General features: G+C 51.7%; 2 protein-coding genes across 2 annotated transcripts in view; both read left to right on the forward strand.

Annotated features, from left to right (window-relative positions):
* The first annotated feature begins 701 nt into the window (after nucleotides 1-701).
* AS3MT (arsenite methyltransferase) lies at nucleotides 702-4,888 on the forward strand. The gene is given in 12 exon segments (XM_079313260.1): nucleotides 702-804; nucleotides 1,137-1,177; nucleotides 1,671-1,798; nucleotides 1,901-2,051; nucleotides 2,122-2,258; nucleotides 2,522-2,591; nucleotides 2,822-2,903; nucleotides 2,990-3,121; nucleotides 3,213-3,355; nucleotides 3,732-3,866; nucleotides 4,686-4,763; nucleotides 4,765-4,888. Coding segments are annotated over 12 exon segments (1,164 nt in total). The 5' UTR covers nucleotides 702-803; the 3' UTR covers nucleotides 4,831-4,888.
* A 2,445-nt stretch (nucleotides 4,889-7,333) lies between these two features.
* The window catches only part of CNNM2 (cyclin and CBS domain divalent metal cation transport mediator 2), a 116,383-nt gene continuing 104,528 nt past the window's right edge, over nucleotides 7,334-19,188 (forward strand). Inside the window, 2 exon segments of the mRNA XM_079312044.1 lie at nucleotides 7,334-7,811; nucleotides 7,813-9,106. Of these exon segments, the coding sequence (XP_079168170.1) occupies nucleotides 7,536-7,811; nucleotides 7,813-9,106 (1,570 nt within the window). The 5' untranslated portion in view covers nucleotides 7,334-7,535.

Consider the following 19,188-nt stretch of genomic DNA (forward strand, 5'->3'; position numbering starts at 1 on the left):
CTGCCCCCCAGGATCCCCCATTCTACTTGAAGTCAGAGGGCCTTGCAGAGGCAGTGTGCCTTGCTGCAGGTGGCTTGTCACTTCCAAGGCCCTGTCCTCCTGTGCAGAGGCTACAGCAGTTCAGTGGTATTAAATTTTTGTTTCCCTGCCTTTGGGGCAAGCAGGGACAGGGCTGCACCGTGGAGGTGCAGAGCTGTTGGGGAACGGTCAGCAGGCTGGGTTTTGGGGGTGTGGGTGCAGCAAGGAGCAGGAATGATGGCAGTGTGCTCAGCACGGGAGTGGGGCCAGCACCCCACTGTGCCTGTGCCCTGCGGGGCCGTGTGCCAGGGCTGGGCAGGCAGGAGCTGTGCCAGGGCTGGGCAGGAGGGAGCCATGCCAGGGCTGGGCAGGCAGGAGCCGTGCCAGGGCTGGGCAGGCAGGAGCCGTGCCAGGGCTGGACAGGAGGGAGCTGTGCCAGGGGCTGGGCAGGCAGGAGCCGTGCCAGGGCTGGGCAGGAGGGAGCCATGCCAGGGCTGGGCAGGAGGGAGCTGTGCCAGGGGCTGGGCAGGAGGGAGCCGTGCCAGGGCTGGGCAGGAGGGAGCTGTGCCAGGGCTGGGCAGGAGGGAGCCGTGCCAGGGCTGGACAGGAGGGAGCTGTGCCAGGGGCTGGACAGGAGGGAGCCGTGCCAGGGGCTGGGCAGGCAGGAGCTGTGCCAGGGCTGAAGCCGGGGCCGGGCAGTGTGGGATGCCGGGACAGCGCAGGCTGCTGGGGAGGAGCGTGGCCTAGGCTGGGCAGAGTCCAGCTCAGGCGCTGCAGCTGGAGGCAGTAAGGCAGCCCAGGGCCTCGGCCGGGGGTGCCGGGGCTGGCCTTGGGGCCAAGGGCTCTCTGCAAAGCAGGGGAGGGGGGATTTACCCTACAGGGATGTTTTGGGGGCTCATCTTTCTAGGGCAGCTGGGCCTGTGCTTTTTAGGGGTGGAGAAGTGTTGTCAGGTGCCGCTTGGAGCATCCTATTAGACTGCAAATTTGGGGAGGTTCTCAGGGTTCTCACGGCACGGGGAGAGCAAAAAGTGCTCTGGTATCTGGGGAAAAGATTCAGAGCCCTTGGGAGTGGTGCCTGTCTCTGTGGTGTCAGCCACCAGCCCCACATTCCCTTGCAGTGGCAGCTCCCTGCGGAGAGCAGATCCACCAGGAGGTGCAGGTGAGGGGCGCGGATGGGAACTGCGGAGGGGTGGGGCAGTTGGGCAGGGGGTTCGTGCCTGGGCTGTGCCACAGTTCCTGCTGCCAGTGGAGGATAAAGCTTGTTTCCGGGCCCAGATGAAAATGCCAGGTGCAGATGTCTGTTTTGCTCCTGTTGTGCTCAGGGATGGGGGGCTGAGCAACCTGGCATTTCCCTGTCTTGTTCCCTGCACCCTTCTCAGCCAGGGAAATGGTGGCTGCAGCCTGCAAATTTACTGAAAATGGGAATTAAACACATTAGTGCATGTGAGCAAAGGGAGCTGGGGAGGATAGGGGCAAAGGGATGCCTGATCTTTAGTGTAGTTTTTGGCTGGATGGAAATGAGAGTGCCAGTGCCAGAGGACATGTGGGCATGTACAGGCTGAGTGCAGGCATGGCACTCATGTTTTAGAGGATGGGGAGCTCCCAGGGCTCAACTTGGCACAGTTTAGTGGCCTCTGTCCTTCTCATCTCAGGATTACTATGGCAAAGAGCTGCAGAAATCAGAGGACCTCAAAACCAATGCGTGCATCACCTCCGCCAGGCCCCTTCCCAAGATGGTGAGAGATGCTCTGGAGCACATCCATGAGGAGGTGGTGGCCAGGTAAACCCCAGGGTCTCTCCTCCACTGCCACACCCCATAGGCTGCAGCCCCTTCTCTGCTGTGCTGGGCACCTCCCCCCAGCTCAGCTCAGCATCCACGCAGGTACTACGGCTGTGGCCTGGTGATCCCCGAGTGCTTGTCATCCTGCCGGATTCTGGACCTGGGCAGCGGCAGCGGCAGGGACTGCTACGTGCTGAGCCAGCTGGTCGGGGAGCAGGGCCACGTCACCGGGATAGATATGACCCAGGGCCAAGTATGGCACAGATCTGGGGCTCCCCCCATCCTCCCAGCAGCCCCCCACAACATTCCCTTCCTCCTGCCAGGTTGAGGTGGCAAAGAAGCACATTGCCTACCACATGGATAAGTTTGGCTACCGAAAGCCGAATGTGGAGTTCCTTCATGGTTACATGGAGAAGCTGGGTGATGCCGGACTGGCTGATGAGAGCTACGATATTATTGTGTAGGTGCCGTGCAGGGCACAGTCACCCCCAGTCCTGCTGCTTCCCAGGGCTGTGGGCTGGGTCTGCATCCCAATGGGCTTCAGAACCACATGTTTGGAAAAGGGAAATCCCAGGCCAGAGTCTGAGCTAGAGTCTGGGAATATAAACTGTCCCTTTCATGGTCAAATTGGTGTTTCAAATCCTGAAGCGATGTGACATACAGCAGCTGGTGGTGCTAAGTGTGCAAGAGGGTGCAAATAAGCCTTGATCTCCTCCTCCACAGCTCCAACTGCGTGATCAACCTCGCCCCTGACAAGAGGGCTGTGCTGCAGGAGGCCTTCCGTGTGTTGAAGGTGATGGTGGGCTGGTACTCATGGCAGCAAAGCAGGCTTGGGGTAGCCCTGTTGTTAGAGTGCCACTGAGAAGCAAATGGGATCCAGCAAGGCGGGGATGCAGGATGAGGTCGGGGAGGGCATCTCTGCAGAGGGTCCCAAATGGGTTAGGATTAGGGGATTCCCAATTCTCCCTGTCCCTTTTGTCCCTTTGCTTCTTGAGTCTCCCTTCTCTCCTTGCTGCTCTTCAGCCCGGGGGAGAGATGTACTTCAGCGATGTCTACGCCAGCCAGCGCCTGAGCGAGCCCATCCGGAAGCACCGGGTGCTGTGGGGTGCGTAGGGCCGTGGGACGGGGGTGACATGGCATGGGGGTGATAGGCCTTTGTCTCCATTCCCCATGTCTGTGGTCTTGTGCCAGGAGAATGCCTGGCAGGAGCCCTGTACTGGAGAGACCTGTACAGCATTGCTGAGGAGGTGGGATTCAGCCCCCCACGCCTGGTCACCGCCAGCCCCATCACCATTAACAACAAGGAGCTGGAGGCCATCGTCGGTGAGGATCCAGCCTGGGGAAGCTGTGGGAAGCTCTGCTGGGATCCCAGCCCAGCTGTTCAGTGCCCAAGCCACCAACCTCTCCTTTGTAGGCAACTGCCGCTTTGTTTCTGCAACTTTCCGTCTGTTCAAGCTGCCGGCTGGCGGCCGGGCCGGGCCAGGACAGGCCATCTACAATGGCGGCATTGCGGGGCACGAGCGAGAGCTGGTGTTCGATGCCAACTTCAGCTTCAAGGTTTGGGGAGGCATGCTGGGGCTGCGAAGGGGAGAGTTAAAGCTGATGAAGCTGCTACTCAGCAGTATCCTCTGGGATCTGGGGAACAAGCTTCGATGGAGGGCATGGTGGGTGGGGGCCAAGGGGCTGTGTAAACCCAAGGGAGCCAAATGTACAGGAAAGGGAGACAGATGCATGCACTGCTTTGGTAAAGGTAGGAGCAGGACATCCATGGTGGCTTCCCACAATGGTTTGAAACCTGATGCTTGGGTTTTGTGGGTGTTCCTTCAGGTTTTGGATCAAGACTTTCACTCTCCCCATCATCGGTCTGGGTGGATGGAGTCCCCTGGGACACATATCCAGGAGCACAGGCCTGTGATCATTCCTCTGCCCCCAGGAAGGAGAGGTGGTGGACGTGGATGCTGAGATGGCTGCGATCTTGCAGAGCTCCAGGTTTGCAGAGGAGTTCCTGATCCGAGCTGGTGGAGCCAACACTGCAGCACTGCAGGGCTGCTGTGGCAAGGGAGTGAAGGTCAGTAGAGGGCAGCTCTGTGGCTGGGTTATGGAACTGGGACATGGGTGTCCTGTGCCATTAGAGCTGCTATGGGGTACCAGAAGGCCTGTGGCATAATACCAAGACACCTGAGTCCTTCTGGGCCGGGCAGGAGCTCATGGGACACCAAGAGTGGTGCCTGGTGCCCGAGTCAGGAAAAATCCTACCCAAGTAAGTTGGAGCCCTCCAAAGGGGGGTCTGGTCTAATCACCCCAACATGTCCATGGGGACTGGTGAGGATGACAGCTGTATTTCCCTGAGGTCTCCCAAGGGGAGCCATCCTTCCCCTGAGGGGATGTCTGTGTTCTCCCTGCCCCAGGGAGATGATGATCCATCCACACAGTTTCTTCCTGCCCATTGCTCTCCTGCCTGCTGATGAAAGAGCACGTTGTCCCTGGCTGCCAACCCTGACCCTGCAGCACAAAGCATTCTATCTGCTGGAAGCCTCTCTCTTCTCCTTGGTGGTCCCTCCAGCCTGTAGATGGGCCAGGAGAGACAAGGGAGATAAAACCCTGCAGCTGTGTATCCCTGAAATACAGCCTTGTACTTAGGAAGGAGAGATTTTCTCAGGTCTCTGTCCAATCAGGAGGCATTTCTCAGATAAAAGCAGAGCAAAAGTCCCAGACAAGCTCTTGGCTTCTTCCTTGCTGCAGGGAATAGCAGCTGGAGTGACCCAGGAGCTGTCCCCCATGATAGCTAAGGCAGGTCTGTTTGGGCTGCTCTGTGGCAGGGTTTGAGCCAGGTGCCTCTTGCTTCCCACTGTCCTGATCCTGCCCTGGGTTTTTTTCTGTCCTTCAGGAAAAGATCCGTGATCCCTTCCAGCTGCTGGAGCAGCTGACAGTCCCGGGTTCTGCCTGCTGTCCTGGTGGCACCTGTGGTCCCCCAGGGTGCTGCTGAGAGCCAAGTGGTGTCCCCACACCACTGTTGGAAGTCAGTGGGGTGAGAGGATGTGGCCCCAGTGACATCTTCCACCAGAGAGCAAATACATGTCTGAGCTCAAAGGCTGTGTGCTTGTATCTGCCACAGAGCTGTGGATGCTCTGCTTCCCTGGTGGGGCTGGTGGGGCAGGTTGAGCTGGTTGCAGTCAGGACCTGTCCTGTGGGTCCCCTCACTGTGGGGCTGGCAGTGGCTGCTCTCTTTGGCACAGGCAGGGACAGCCTCCGTCTCGCTGCCCTGCAGCCAGTTCCAGGAGATGGGGATTGCTCTCTCTTTCTCTGTGCAGCACCACTGAGGTTTCTGTTTTCCCCTGGACTCCATCTAGTTGGAAAGCCCTGAGTCACCTGCAGGCATTGCACCTGCAGAGTTTTGCAGGGAAATACAGCAATTCTGGAAAAGCAGAAACACATCCAGCTGCATCCCACAGCAGGCAAAGACCAAGATGCAAGGGATTTTAGGCTGTGGTGGGAGGTGATGGGCTGCATCCCTGCTTTCCAGTGTGAATCCTACAGGACCTAGCCTGTGGAAGGTGTTTGGGAAAGGCTGGGGTTGCTGAACAGCTAAACTTAGAAATAAGGAATTATTTCCACCCCTCCTCACATAGTGCTTTTCCAGCAGGGACCAAATTTCCTATCTCTGACATTTAAGCATCATCTTGCTGTGTCATGGGGCAAGTGAAGAAGAAAAGCCCAGTAAAATTTGGGTTCAAAAAGCAACAATGGTCAGTGCTAAGGATGCTCTGCTGTAGCAGTAGAAGTAGCTGAGGAGGGTCCAGGTGTTCAGGACACCTGAAATTGTTCTGAAATTGTGTGGAATGACCTCATTGATGGGACCTTGGGAGGAAGAAGCTGTTTAATACACACACCCCATCCCCAGCCCTCTTCTTAGATTATTTACAAAGACTTCATTCAAATCCCCAAACAGCTCGTCCTGGGAGGTTTTTGCAGCAATTAGCTCCTGGTATCAGACAGCCTTCCCAGTGGGTGAGCAGGGGGGGTGTCTGGGGGGGGGGGGGTGCTGCCTGCAAATCCTCTCATTAAAAAGACACGAGTCCCTGGCGTGGCCTTTCAACTTGCCTGGGAGGAGCTGCACCCGCAGCGAGATCCCCTCTCTCTGTGCATACAGAAAAAGGCCACGGCTCAAATGTCACTGCATTTGCATAGCACTATGTTTGTCCCAAATTCTCAGCATGACAGGGAGGAAGCAGCTAAGAGAACTTGACTTTGATGTGGATCATTAGAGCTCCTCACCAGGGTGTGGTTGCAGTGGTGTCCTCTCTGCCTGGCTTTGCTTGTGCCTGCACAGCCTCGTAGTTTTCAGCCCCCAATGTATGAAGAAGAGGTCCTGCAGCCCCTTCCCATGTGAGGAACCCCAACATAATCTGTCCAACACCTCAGTCTGTGAATTTTGATGATTGTAGAGATGGCCCAAATCGTGTTGCCCTAGTGTGAAGGATTCCTGACTCCCTGCTACTGGCTGTCCAGGATGCTGAACTGTTTGCTCCCTCATCCCTGACGGACGTGGAGCGATGATGGCCTGGTGCTGGGATTGCGGCACAGCAGCCGAGCCTGGGAAACAGCCGGGCTGTCAGGGCGGCGGCACTCGGTCATTTACAGGTGCTTTCCTGAATCGGGGCTCTCGGCCCCCCGAGCATCCCTGAACGCAGGGAGAGCGGAGCGGGAGAACTGGGGCGGCTTTGGGCGTCTTTAACCGCAGCCCCGCTCACCCCACGCCCTGGCACGGGCGGCGGGGCAGAGCAGAGGCAAAGGAGGAGCGCGGCCCGTCCGTATTCAGTATTTAATGGTTAATTCCGCTCTCGGGCAGCCCAGGAGATGTCGGGGCGGAGAGTGCTCTGGGCCCGCAGTGCGACAGCTCGATTTCTGAATATCGCACGGTACTCCACCCGGCGGCTCGGGGGACGGGCACGGCTGGGAGAGCCGCCTCGCCGCAGCGGATCCCGGCGGGAGGCACCGGGATGCGCCCCGTCGGGCCGGGCCCATGAGGCGCAGCGGGGCCGCCAGGGGGCGCTGCGCGACCGCCGAGCGGGGCGGCGCGCGGACGCGGGGCGGCGCTCCCGGGCCGCTGAAGGGGGAGAACGGCGCGGCGGGTCCGAGGGGAGAGGCCGTCGCCGTGGGCCGGACGGGAGCGGCGGGGGGAGCAGCGGGATGAGTGGGATCTCCCGGTCAGTTCGGCCGCCCCTTTCCCCGGTGAGGGCGCTCCCGGGGCTACTCCTGCCGCGCGCCGCGCGCGCCGGCCGCACCGCACCGCCATTGGTCGCGCCCCTCCTAAAGCTCCGCCCCCTTCAGACCGAGCGCCGCCGCCATTGGCCGCGGCCGCACGGCCGGCCCCGCCCCCGCGCGCCCGGCGTACACACCGGAGTCACGCGCCCCCGGGGCTGGGGTGGGGGCGTGGCGCTCCGGGGGCGTGGCCTGGCGCTGAGTGGCGAGCATGCGGGCGCTGATTGGCGGCGCCGGGCAGAGGCCCCTCCTCCTCACGGCGGGCGGGGCGGGGCGGGGCGGGCACGGGTAGAGGCGGCGCTGGTCGGCCCGGCCCGGCAGTCGCCGCCCGTCGGGTCCCGCGGGCAGCCGACCCCGCGCCTCGCCTGCCGCCACCGCCCCGCCCGCCGCCACCGCCGCCGCCGGGGGAGCCGGGGCACGCCGCAGGCGCCGCGCGGTGATGCGGGGCCGCGGCGGCGCCGAGCCCTGACTAAAGATGGCCGCGCTGCCCGGTGGGAACATGGCGGGGGGCGGCCGGGGGGCGCGGGTGCTGCTCTTGCTGCTGCTCGGCGGCTGCCTGGGCCGGCGGCCCCTGGCCGCCGCCGCTGCCGCGCCGCCCGCCGCCGTCGTGCCCCCGCCGGCGGCGGAGGAGACGGTGATCATCGGCCTGCGGCTGGAGGACACGGACGACGTCTCCTTCATGGAGGGGGGCGCGCTGCGGGTGAGCGAACGGACGCGGGTGAAGCTGCGGGTCTACGGGCAGAACATCAACAAACGAGACGTGGTCGCGCATCGCCTTCACGGAGCACGAGCGGCGGCGGGGCGGGCGGGCGGCGGCGGGGCCGGCGGGGCGCGGCGGTGGCGGCAGCGGCGGCGGGTCGGCGGGCAGCGGCGGGGCCCCGCAGCGCTGCGGCATCCGCACCTCGGACATCATCATCCGGCCGTACATCGTGCTCAACCGCCGCACCTCGGGCATCATCGAGATCGATATTAAGCCCCTGCGCAAAACGGAGAAGAGCAAGTCCTACTACCTGTGCACCTCCGTCTCGGCCCCCGCCGCCGCCGCCCTGGGGCCCGGGGCTCCCGGAGGGCTGGCGGGCGCCGAGGGGCCGGCGGGACCCCCGCCCTGGGGTGAGACCACTTGGATCTACCATGACGGCGAGGACACCAAGATGATCGTGGGCGAGGAGAAGAAGTTCCTGCTGCCCTTCTGGCTGCAGGTCATCTTCATCTCGCTCCTCCTGTGCCTCTCGGGCATGTTCAGTGGCCTCAACCTGGGCCTGATGGCCCTGGACCCCATGGAACTGCGCATCGTGCAGAACTGTGGCACGGACAAAGAGAAGAACTACGCCAAGCGCATCGAGCCTGTGCGCCGTCAGGGCAACTACCTGCTGTGCTCCCTCCTGCTGGGCAATGTCCTGGTCAACACCACGCTTACCATCCTGCTGGATGACATTGCCGGCTCTGGGCTGGTGGCCGTGGTGGTCTCCACCATCGGTATCGTCATCTTCGGCGAGATCGTGCCGCAGGCTATTTGCTCTCGGCACGGCCTGGCCGTGGGCGCCAACACCATCTTCCTCACCAAGTTTTTCATGATGATGACCTTCCCGGCCTCCTACCCCGTCAGCAAATTGCTGGACTGTGTCCTGGGCCAGGAGATCGGCACGGTCTATAACCGTGAGAAGTTGTTGGAGATGCTGCGGGTCACCGACCCTTATAATGATCTAGTCAAGGAGGAGCTCAACATTATCCAAGGAGCCCTGGAACTGCGCACCAAGACTGTGGAGGACGTGATGACTCCCCTCCGAGACTGCTTTATGATCGCTGCCGAGGCTGTGCTCGACTTCAACACTATGTCCGAGATCATGGAGAGCGGCTACACCCGCATCCCTGTGTTCGAGGGCGACCGCTCCAACATCGTGGACTTGCTCTTCGTTAAGGACCTGGCTTTTGTGGACCCCGATGACTGCACGCCTCTCAAGACCATCACCCGCTTCTACAACCACCCGCTGCATTTTGTCTTCAACGACACCAAGCTCGATGCCATGCTGGAGGAGTTCAAGAAAGGTGGGCTCGTGCCTGTGGCGGGGCGCGGTGGGGAGCTGCTGCTCCGTGGTGGTCAGCATCCACCTGCCTGCACAAGGGAGCTCCTCAGAGGGGTTCCTGCTCAGGAGGGCTGTGGGAAGGTGCATTCTGGACTGTGGGTGACCGGTATTTAGATTATCTGCCTGATCTGCTCCTTCCCTGGGCCAGAAAGCTGATCCACGGCTGGGATGTGCCCCCAGCCATTTTTCCCCCACTGCACTGGGATGTGTGTGTGGGCACAGTGCCAAGCAAGGTTGTTTTCCTTCTTGCTTTTTCCACTCATCTGTCTGTTATAGTGAGAACCACTGACGGGAATCTGCGCCCATTCCTTGGCTGTGTCTTCTCTGTGCTTTTTCAGCTGGCCTGATGGGGAGGAGTGGGTGGGCTGCTCGGGTGCCTTTCAGGCTCGGTGCACACACGTGCTCAGATAAACAAGGTGTTTTAGCGCCATTCATAGGCTCAGCCAGCCGACCTCAGCGCTCTGCCCGTGTTCCAGTTCCTTGGATTGACACTTTGATCTTGTAACTCATAAATCATTTCAATGTCTTAAAATATATTCCAAAGCACCTGTTGGTGCTGCACTTCAGAGTTACAGTTCTTTTTCCCCAGGCTACCCTGTGCTTCAGGACCACAAGCTCAGCAGAGATGTGACCTTTTCTACCTCTTTGGTATAGCTTGTGTATCAGAACGGGACTCAGGCTTTCTGCCTTTCTCCCTTTCTCTTGATTGTAGGTGGTGCTGACTTGATAAATGCCTCTTAATTCTTGTTAGAAGCTGTTGCTTATGAGAAAGGAAAAAACATCTTTTTGTTTTCCTTTTAAAGTCTGTTCCTCTCTGCAAGCCAAATGTGGCCTGTGCAGGAGGGAGCTTTCAAAGTAGTCGTTAAGTTGTGAAATTTCAGATAGTTTGGATGTGTGGACTTCTGTGCTGGAAAAAGAATGGCTATTTGAAGTGCCACCAGACTGTTCCTACCCAGGGAGATCTGATCAAAGCACCACAGAACAGCTTGGTTCCTGGGGTTGATTTGCTTGAGAGAGGAAATCTGGTGGGGAATATTTGAGCTCACCTTTTATTAACTGCATAAGTTACCTTGAAAAAAAAACTTTGTGAGTTGGCAAATGTTCTTTCTAGGTAAGTTTAAATTATGACTTAAGTTTCAGTTGCTGTTTTGCCCACATGCTAAGCTCCTGTATCATGGCATTGGATCTTCTTCATCCTACTTAACTCAGTTTTTGGGATTTGGAGGGTTACCTCATCGTTTTCATCTTTGTGTATAGAAGATTAACATACTACTACTTTTTATTGACCAGTGCAGTGGTGGTTATCTTTAACTTTTTCAGCCTGTGTGTAGAGATGGGGAATCTTACTTGATTTTGGAGGTGTTGAAGGAGAGATGAGGGGGACCCTCCCTCGGCTGTGGTTTCTACACTGCAGAGTCTCCAGCCTGGATGTAGGAAACCAAATGATGTCACTCAACTGTTGGATGCTTAAGGTGGATTTTGCTGCATGTATGAGTGAAGGGTGATTCTTTTTCCCTTCTGACCCTGTTGTTCAGACTTCAGATAGCACAATAGGGTTCAACAATAGTGAGACTTGTGGGCATTCTCTAGTTCTGTATGCAGCAATGTCTCTGAAGAAATGCATGTTATGTTGGTACTTTATTTCCCTGATTTGAAAGGATGGAATGCACTCCTGTGTGTTAGCATAGGAGTCTTTTTATTTGACAGCTGGGAGAATTAGGTGTGCACTTTAATCCTGAGAGAGTGGCTAAGCCAAATTCCTCCTTAGAGTTCCTGAAACTGGTGCTTAAAATAGGCTGCTTAAAAATTCTCCTGGGTGGCTTGGAAGGTGCAGACTTTCCCTGGTAGCCAGTCTCTTACCTGTGCTAGGAAACATTCCAGTAGCACAAGTTCAGGATGATCTCCTAAAGTGTGCATTCTCTTCTGAGATTGCTGAGCCCTGGAATAGTCTCTGTAGTGGGGAATTAATTCAGACTCTTTTGAGCATACTTAAATGTTTACTCCAGAGTCACTATGCTGGTCGGTCTGTATGGGCAAGCCCTGTGTTAGGATCAGCTTTGTCCTAACTGGTTTCTCTCTAAAAAGTGCAGATATAGTGGAAATAAGTGGCTTCCTTTGTGTCCTTTGAAATGAATGTAAATAACTGATAGCTGGCTTGATCTGGCATTGTGCACTGTCTTTTGCAAGAGCTCTTCCAGCTTTCTTCTTCAGAGCAGCCTTGCCAAATTCCCATGAGAATGTACAAATTAAGGGTGAGAATCAAATTGCACTTGACTCCCCAGTAGAGTGCTGGAAATAAATAAGCTTACAGTTTTTAATCATTCCCTTCCCATCACGTTGATCTGCTATCTTGCTTCAAAACTCATAAGTGTCTTTTTTGGTACCCAGGCCCATCCTACCACTGATGGATGCAACAGGCAATCATGTGATGGTGCTATTTGAGGAGATGGGTTTTTTTAAGTAAGTTTGGTAATTAGCTGGGTAGGTGGGGGGTTTGAAACTCACATTTTGGGCAGAAGCAAAACCTTCTTAACCTAAATGTGGAATGGAGGCTTACAAGGAGGCAATTAAAAGCCAAATACAGCAGGATATACATCCTTATACTGTGGCAGAAGATGAAATGGGTAGTTCTCTGGTTGTTCTACTGCTTAGGCTGAACAGCTGGAGGATCTGGTGATGGGCCTACCATTAACATTGCTTGACTAGAATTGCAAAATAAGTATCTGTTTCAATTCCACGCTGCCAGGCAAGAAACTTAGTTTTAAGAGAGCCTCAGCACATTTCCACCCCCTTGCTGCTCTAATCTCCTAAAGTGTGAATAAACATGATTCCTGAAGCAGTCCACAAACAAGCTTCTCCTCCAAAAGGCATGGTTTACTTTCAAATAAATAAATAGCTTTTTAAATATATGTGAGTTTTCTATTCTAAAAACAAACCTTAAACTTCTACCAGAGCTGTCAAACCCACCTGTGTACAGGTTGAAGAGACTGAGTGCTTAACTTGCATTCAATCATTCAAATTTAATGCAAGGGAGTCTAAGGTACCTTTTCTAATGGCCTTGGAAAGGATCTGCCTGACTTTGCCAGAGCAAAGAGGTATCTTATTTGAAATGAGCTGACTCTCAGCTAATGTAATGTTGGCCATTGTGTTAAGGGGAGCGAGGTGTTGCCTGTTCCAGGATTGATTTGTGTCGTGGTTCTTAATCTGCAGCAGGGATCGAATGGGCCACAGAGTCATTTTTGGAAAACAAGATGATGAACAGTCTCCACTGATTTTCTTTTTCATTGTGGAAAAAGTGTGTGGACCTGCTTTTAATTTTCTTTTCTTGTTTTCTCTTTCTTTTTGACAGTCTCCCTAGGTCTCTGTTTAAGTGCTCTCTGGCATTTGCTTTTGGTGTTTTTCACAGGCGGATCTCTGCCTGTGTGATCGTAAATCCAAAGCATTCTATTTCTAGCTCCCTGTCTGCTGGAGCTACAAAAATTCCGCTTGAAAAGCCTCATGTTGTAATACTAATATTTCAAGATTGGCCCACTTTCTCCAGCTGTGTTCCTGGTGGCCTGGATGGCTTTGGAGGGCAGCAGTTTCTCAGTTGGAGTCCTCCTTATCTGAGGACTTTGAGTCATATGTTTTCATCTTATTTATATCTGTTTCCACTATTATTTTATACTACAGATTAGAGCTTAATAACGTGTTGTAAAGAAGACAAAGTAACTATGCAGCAGTTCTGAGCTCTCATTTTCTGAATCACATGGCAGCCTTGAGAAAACTCCTAGATTCCTTATTAAAGTCATTGCCAACTGGACCTTAGAATATTTTTATTTTCCTGAAAACATTGTCAGATTTAGCTTGATACTTTCTTTAGGCACTGTTGGTCTTGTATAGTCTGGTATTAGTAGTATTTATGTTTGGTGGTTGATTTAGAGTGGACATTGGGGAAAAATGTTGTCCATTTCTTTTCTAGTTTCTCCTCCCCACTAAAAGATAACTGAGTCCCAGCAGCCTGAAACATAAACCTGTGACTTTTGAGTGCAGAGAGGAATACCTAGACCTACTTTTCTTTTGAGCACATAGATCCTCTTTTTGGAAACAGGCAGGATAGCAAGTAATTTGTAGCCCAGGGATCCAAATTTCTCCATTACTATTGTTGGTCTGAGGATGGTTTTTTTTTATGTTATTGGGTCACTTGGTCTGAGGGGCTTTTTTTTGTTATTAGGTCACTTATCTTTCTGGTGCAACTCTAATCCAGGTTTATAGGTGGCTTCTTCCCTGGTTCCTTTCAACTTTTATGACCTGCTGAATCTGAGTCCAGTCTTTCCTTGAGTAGTTTTGATTTAGTAGATCTGAATGCTCACTTTCTAGTTTATCTAGCAGGTTGTCTGTCTCCTGGGCACTTTTTCCGTGTAACCCTGTGACAGCAGCATTACAAGAAACTGGAAGAAACTACATAAATCCTTTTTGGGATTATGAAAGGCACGTAAAACTTCTTGGAAAACAATATCGTTTTCAAGGCTGCTTAGCTAATAAAAGGCACCTCCTCTGATCCTTTTGGGGAAATTCATATAACAGAGAGAGTGTTGAGGAGGTCCAGTGTGGAGACTTTTCTGTGTGAAGAGGGTAGGGGAGTGGTAGGTGGGAAGGAATTTACCACCAAGAAACAGAAGTCTTAGCATGCTATGCCTGCAGATTTATTCCCTGAACAAAAATTGCATGTGGGGGTGGGGGTTGCCTCGTGACAAGCTGTTCCTTGGCTGTGTGACAGCACAGCACCCGCAGGTACTGCCCTGCCAAGGGCTTTGCTGGCCCTGCAGAGCTCCTGGGGATGTGTGCTCCTTCCACGGAGAGAGCCGATGTGGGGTACTGCAGGCAGCCCTCCTGCTGCTATGCTGAGGGACAGCCTCCAAGGGGAATGCATCAGGGAGCAGCTCCACTTCTTCCTGGGCTCCCTGCTGGGAACATTTTATGGGGACCAGGAGAAGAGAGGCTACTAGGAGAGCAGCCTTGGTGAGGAGCCCAGCTGTGGAGTCCTTCTGTGCTGAGAGTTGGAAGAAACGTGTTTCAGGTGGCTGGCAGGGAGAGGAGGAAGTGAATTAGATGGCTTGAACAGTAGAGGTTTGAGTCTGATGCCTGTGTTGAATATGATTCTTTGATTGCTTTTTAACCAATTTGACATTTGACAAACAGAAGTTGCCTTTTCCTCCCCTCAGCTGTTTGCTCAGTTAGCAAATGCTTTCCTGTGCTGAAGCTGGTGGGAATGAATTCTACCACAAGTGAACCATGTTCCTATCTGCTTTCTCTGTATCTGTTATCTGTAATAGGCACAGATGTAAACTTCAGGTCAGTCTGTTCAGCCAAGCATTTCACAGCCAGTTTTGGAGCAGGATAGACCAAAGAGGCAGAATGACAAATTCTGAGTAAATTCATTAGTGTAGGAAGCTGATCAGGTAGTTTAACCATCACAGTGTCCTTCCAGATCGGAGATTTTTTTCTGAGTTTCATTTTTTCCTCTGCTGACATGATGTTCTGAGGAGCAGAACATATTCTCAGTGAACTTCAGTTGACTCTGAGGGCATAAGAACAATAACAGTGAATCCTCTGCAGTAGGTCATTTCTGACAATGGCTGGGGCTGCTTAGAGAAAGTATAAGAAAAGAGCCAATTTATTTTGTTCCCCACGGAAGCTTACTGATCTCATCAGGCTGTGATTCAGGAAGTTCTGGGACTAAAGATACTGTCTTTATTAAATAGCCCTAGATGCTTATTTCTGTCTGTGAGCAAGTCTAATCAACAGTGAACCTTTGTCAGCTCTTGCACAGAAACAAACACCAGTGGTGGGTGTCTCCTTCTGTAGCTGTGTAGTGCTAGTGGCAGAGGGAGGTGGGTCTAGAAGTACATTTCTGATTGTCAGCTCTGTATGAAGCCATCCAAATGTAAGTTTAGTTTTGACATGCTATGGTATCACTCTAGCTGGTAATTTAGGAAATGAGGAGATAATTCACCTCTTTTAAACATTTTATATCTGCTCAGTATTAAGGGTCCTAAGTCAGTCTTACAGCACCTTAGTCAGGATCAAGTAAGACAAGTGAAAGCAGTGGCCAAGCAGTGCTGAGCGAGTCTATAGACCACCAAGCTGTGCTTTTTTCATTACTACTTAGCAAGAGCTCACTTTTGCATTTGCTTATGTGACTCTACAGTGCTGTGGTCCAATTGCCAGTCTAGGTAAGCCAGTGGCACTTCTACTGTTGAGTCCCTTCCAATTTCACTAATGGAGCTTGTAAAACTAGCCCTCAACACAGAGTACTCTGAACCATACCCCAGTGAGTGCAACCTGGCACTCTTGTTAATTTGACAGGGTCCTGAATTACAGCCTACCAGCTACAAATAGGAGTGTAAATACTTGGTGCTAATGAGCTACTGCCCCAGGACAAGGCTAACAGTCCATACCAGGTGGTTAATCCAGCCTGGCTCCTGCCAAGGTCACCGAGTCATTTCAGGACTATCAAGCACTGGGGTTTTGTTTCACTTTTTACCAATATATAGTCATAGAAGATGAGATGCATAAATCTGTCATTGACCTTCTTCTGAAGGAATGCACCTTTTCCCTTGGCCAAGAAATCTGTATGGCCCAATAGCTGGTAGAATAAGCTCTGCTGGGAATAAACTAGGGCTAGGTGTGATGATACACAAAGCACGTGTGAGAAGAAAGAAGGACTGGTTAAAGACCTATAAGGGGAAGAGATGACCTCACCACTTCAGAGAGGTTGATGTAGGGAAAAGAAGGGAATGGCTTGGAACAGATGAGGTGTTCCTGTAGTGTTCTAAATAGCTTTTTGTACAACATGGAGTGATAAAGTTCTGATTCTGCAAAACAAATAGTTATCATTGAAGCAGAGGAACTGAAGTTTCCCCATAGTTTCTTAAAGAAACCCCCAGATGCAAAACAAAGCACCAACAAGAAATCCACTGAAACCTTCTCTAATGTTATGACTCCAAGACATCACACCATACAGTGTCTTTCACAAAGTGGGCTTAAAAGAGCCACATATTTGACACTCCAGCTTGAAACACGAAGTTGCAATAGCAGAAGGAGAGATGGCAGTGGCATCCATCATGCTTGGAGAGGTACTGAATGTTCTTTTGACTTGCCACTGAAGTTTCATGTACCAAATGTTCTTAACACAGTGGCCAGGTCAGCTTATCTTTGCATTCTTGGTTCTCATTAATAATGAAACTTTGATTCCCTAAAAATGGTCTCCATTTTTTTTGGTCCTCTTTTGCTCAGAAGTGTCCTCTTCCCTGTTCGTGGCTTTGTCAGTGGTAACTTGCCACTCTGAAGAGTTACAGGTAGGGACCATTGGGAATCTTTGAGCCATTGTTGTCATGTTTTCTGTTAAAATTGTCCGTGAGCCTTCCAAGGTTTTGGTAGACAGAGTATTTTCACTGAAGTGAAGAACAGCTTCCAGGATTTTCCACACTTCCCTGCTGTCTATGGGGCATCATATAGGTTGTTTGCCTTTGAGGACTGGGTTGTTGTAGTACACAACCTGTAATGCCAGAGGCGTTTCTTTGTCTGGAAAGAATGCCAGAGGTGTTTCTGTGTCTGTTGGCTGGCCTGTTGAAATTGGGATTCTTTCATGGGTGTTTGTGGTTATTTTTGTTATTTAAAAACATGACTCAGACTTACTCTTCACCTACTGGTGGTGATACCTTCTTGAAAGGACTAGTGAAAGAATACTAGAAAAACAACTTGTCTTGTAACCAACTTGTCTTAAAATATCCAAGCCCTAGATTAAACAGAAACCTCAAAGCAAGGAAAGCTTATGTGGTTGGGACTTACTTGTCTCTTTATATTAAAGCATTTCACTTGTGAATTGTGTGTTATAATAATTTCAGTGTTTACGAAACAACAGCCCTTCTTATCAAGGAGTTGTATTTTGAAGGACAGAGTAAGTGTGATGCCTGTCAATCTGGGAGCTGAAACCTGATGATTGTGGAGGCTGTAAGAGTTTACAAGTTAACAGGACTCAGCTGCAGTTACTAATTAACTGGGCAAGAGCTTTGCTCCAGCCAAAGGCACTGGGGCCCGGAGTTGAACACATACATTCAGCACAGAAGTTCTGTATAATTTTGTTTTCTGTATACTTTTGTTTTCTGTAATGCTTTCTGTTGGGCTACACCATTCTTTTGCTGGTAGTCCCAAAAGGAGCCACACTTCAAATGAGAGTGGTGTGGTAACATTGCTGTCTGCAGGGTGACCTGTGCCCTCAGACTGGGCTCCTACTTCCTTGAGGTTCTTTCCCACAGCAAGTGAGAATGAAAGGTGGGGTTTTCTTTACAGTGAGCTTTTTTATGGTGGTATAATCTCTTATAGTGATGGGACAGAGCCTTTTGTGACAGCTGATCTTCATGGAGGTGAACAAGGCTTTATTTTTTCTATTTGTCCATGGATAATAAGGGCGACAAAAATGCTGATTCTGCCTTGGTTGGATACCCTGCTGCCAGCAAACAATTTTAGGAAGATCTTGCCATTTCTGGTTTTCTTCCAGGGCTCCACCTCCAGCTTTCAGAAGATTGTCCTGCCTACCCTTTGCACTGGGGGGTTCAAAGTGCAGCCTGCAGGACCCCTTTCCATGCAGCAGTTATGTGAGGACAAGGACGATCAGTTGCCTGCTTTTATTGCTTGTGAATTGCTTGTCAGCAATTTCTAGGTTCCTACAAATAAGAAGAAAATCTGCCAGTGTGAACTTGTTCTTGATAAAAATTTACAATCTGGCATTGAAAGTAGGTGTGGCTGTGGGTTTTAGGCAAGCTGCAGGCTTATTTCTTCCTATCTTGCCTGGGACATCTTTCCACTGGAAGCAAGAACAGCTCTTACAGTTACAATTCCCATACACAGCAAGTGTAGACAGGGACCTTCAGCTGATGTTACAGGGCATCTAGTAAAGAGGTTTCAGTTCAATTTTTTCACTTGTTAAAGTAGGCCAGAATTGTGAATTAGAGTTATTCATTAGCTATAACTTGAACTCCAAGGGGCATCACTAAGTTTTTGATTCAAGGTGGATAAATTCGTGTGATATATTTTGCTCTGTGAATGTGTGTGGGTTGTTTCACCCCCCTCCCCTTGCTGTGAAACTGAGGTATGTGTACAGATAAAACTTTGGGTTTTTGACTTTCAGCTTTTATTTAAATATCTTGATGCAGTGTGTGAGGATTGGGTGAAGAAGAATGTCTCAAAGTACCTTGAAGAGTCACTGTATTAGGTCTTCCTTTTCCTCCAGCAGAATAGAGGAATAAGAGATGCCTCACTGGAAGCTGGGGCAGTGGACCTGTGAGTACCTCACCATATGGACTACATGCCTGTAGAGGTTTGGGATTTATGCTGTTTTTCAGATGTGATCTGGTCTTGTTGTGTGCTGGTTCCCTACCCCCATGGGGAATAACTTTTATCTTCTTGTTGATGTTCTAATTTGCCTGGAGCTTTTTGGAGTGGTTAGGTTTAAAAACACTAATTTCAAAACAGTGAATTTCAAGAACTTAACACTGCTCACAGGGAGTATTTTTTTTTCCTTCTCTTAGTGTTGAAGGATTGCTTATACTTTGTGGATGGGATTTCTTCTAGAGAAATCAAGATCCCTGTCCAAATCATGTCTATATCTCTCTTAATAAAAATTACAGTGTACTTCAGACTCAATGTCAGCTCTTAAAGGTTTGAATGCTCACTTGCAAGAGAAATGGGATACTTTCTTGTATGTTGTGTACAGGAGAGCCAGTTTCTGATCCTCCTGTACTAGTGTGTGTTTTCCTGTGACCCTTAAAGGGATCACAGCATGCTTAAAGCTCTGATCCCATGTGATGGCCCAGCCTCTCCATTGTAGTCAGGACTGGCAGTTTTCTGGGTCTTTCTGTTAATTTGATAGAGGCCCAGAGGGGATTTGTGGTCCCTAATATGAAACTGCTTTACTAGTAGTGTGCTAGTTCAATTCAGCTTGTGCTGTGTTGTCTGAAGGCTCCCAAGGAGAACCTGGAAAGGGAGAAGTTGCACAGTTCA

This window comes from Erithacus rubecula (assembly GCF_903797595.1).
Source record: "Erithacus rubecula genome assembly, chromosome: 9".
Taxonomy (NCBI): Eukaryota; Metazoa; Chordata; class Aves; order Passeriformes; family Muscicapidae; genus Erithacus; species Erithacus rubecula.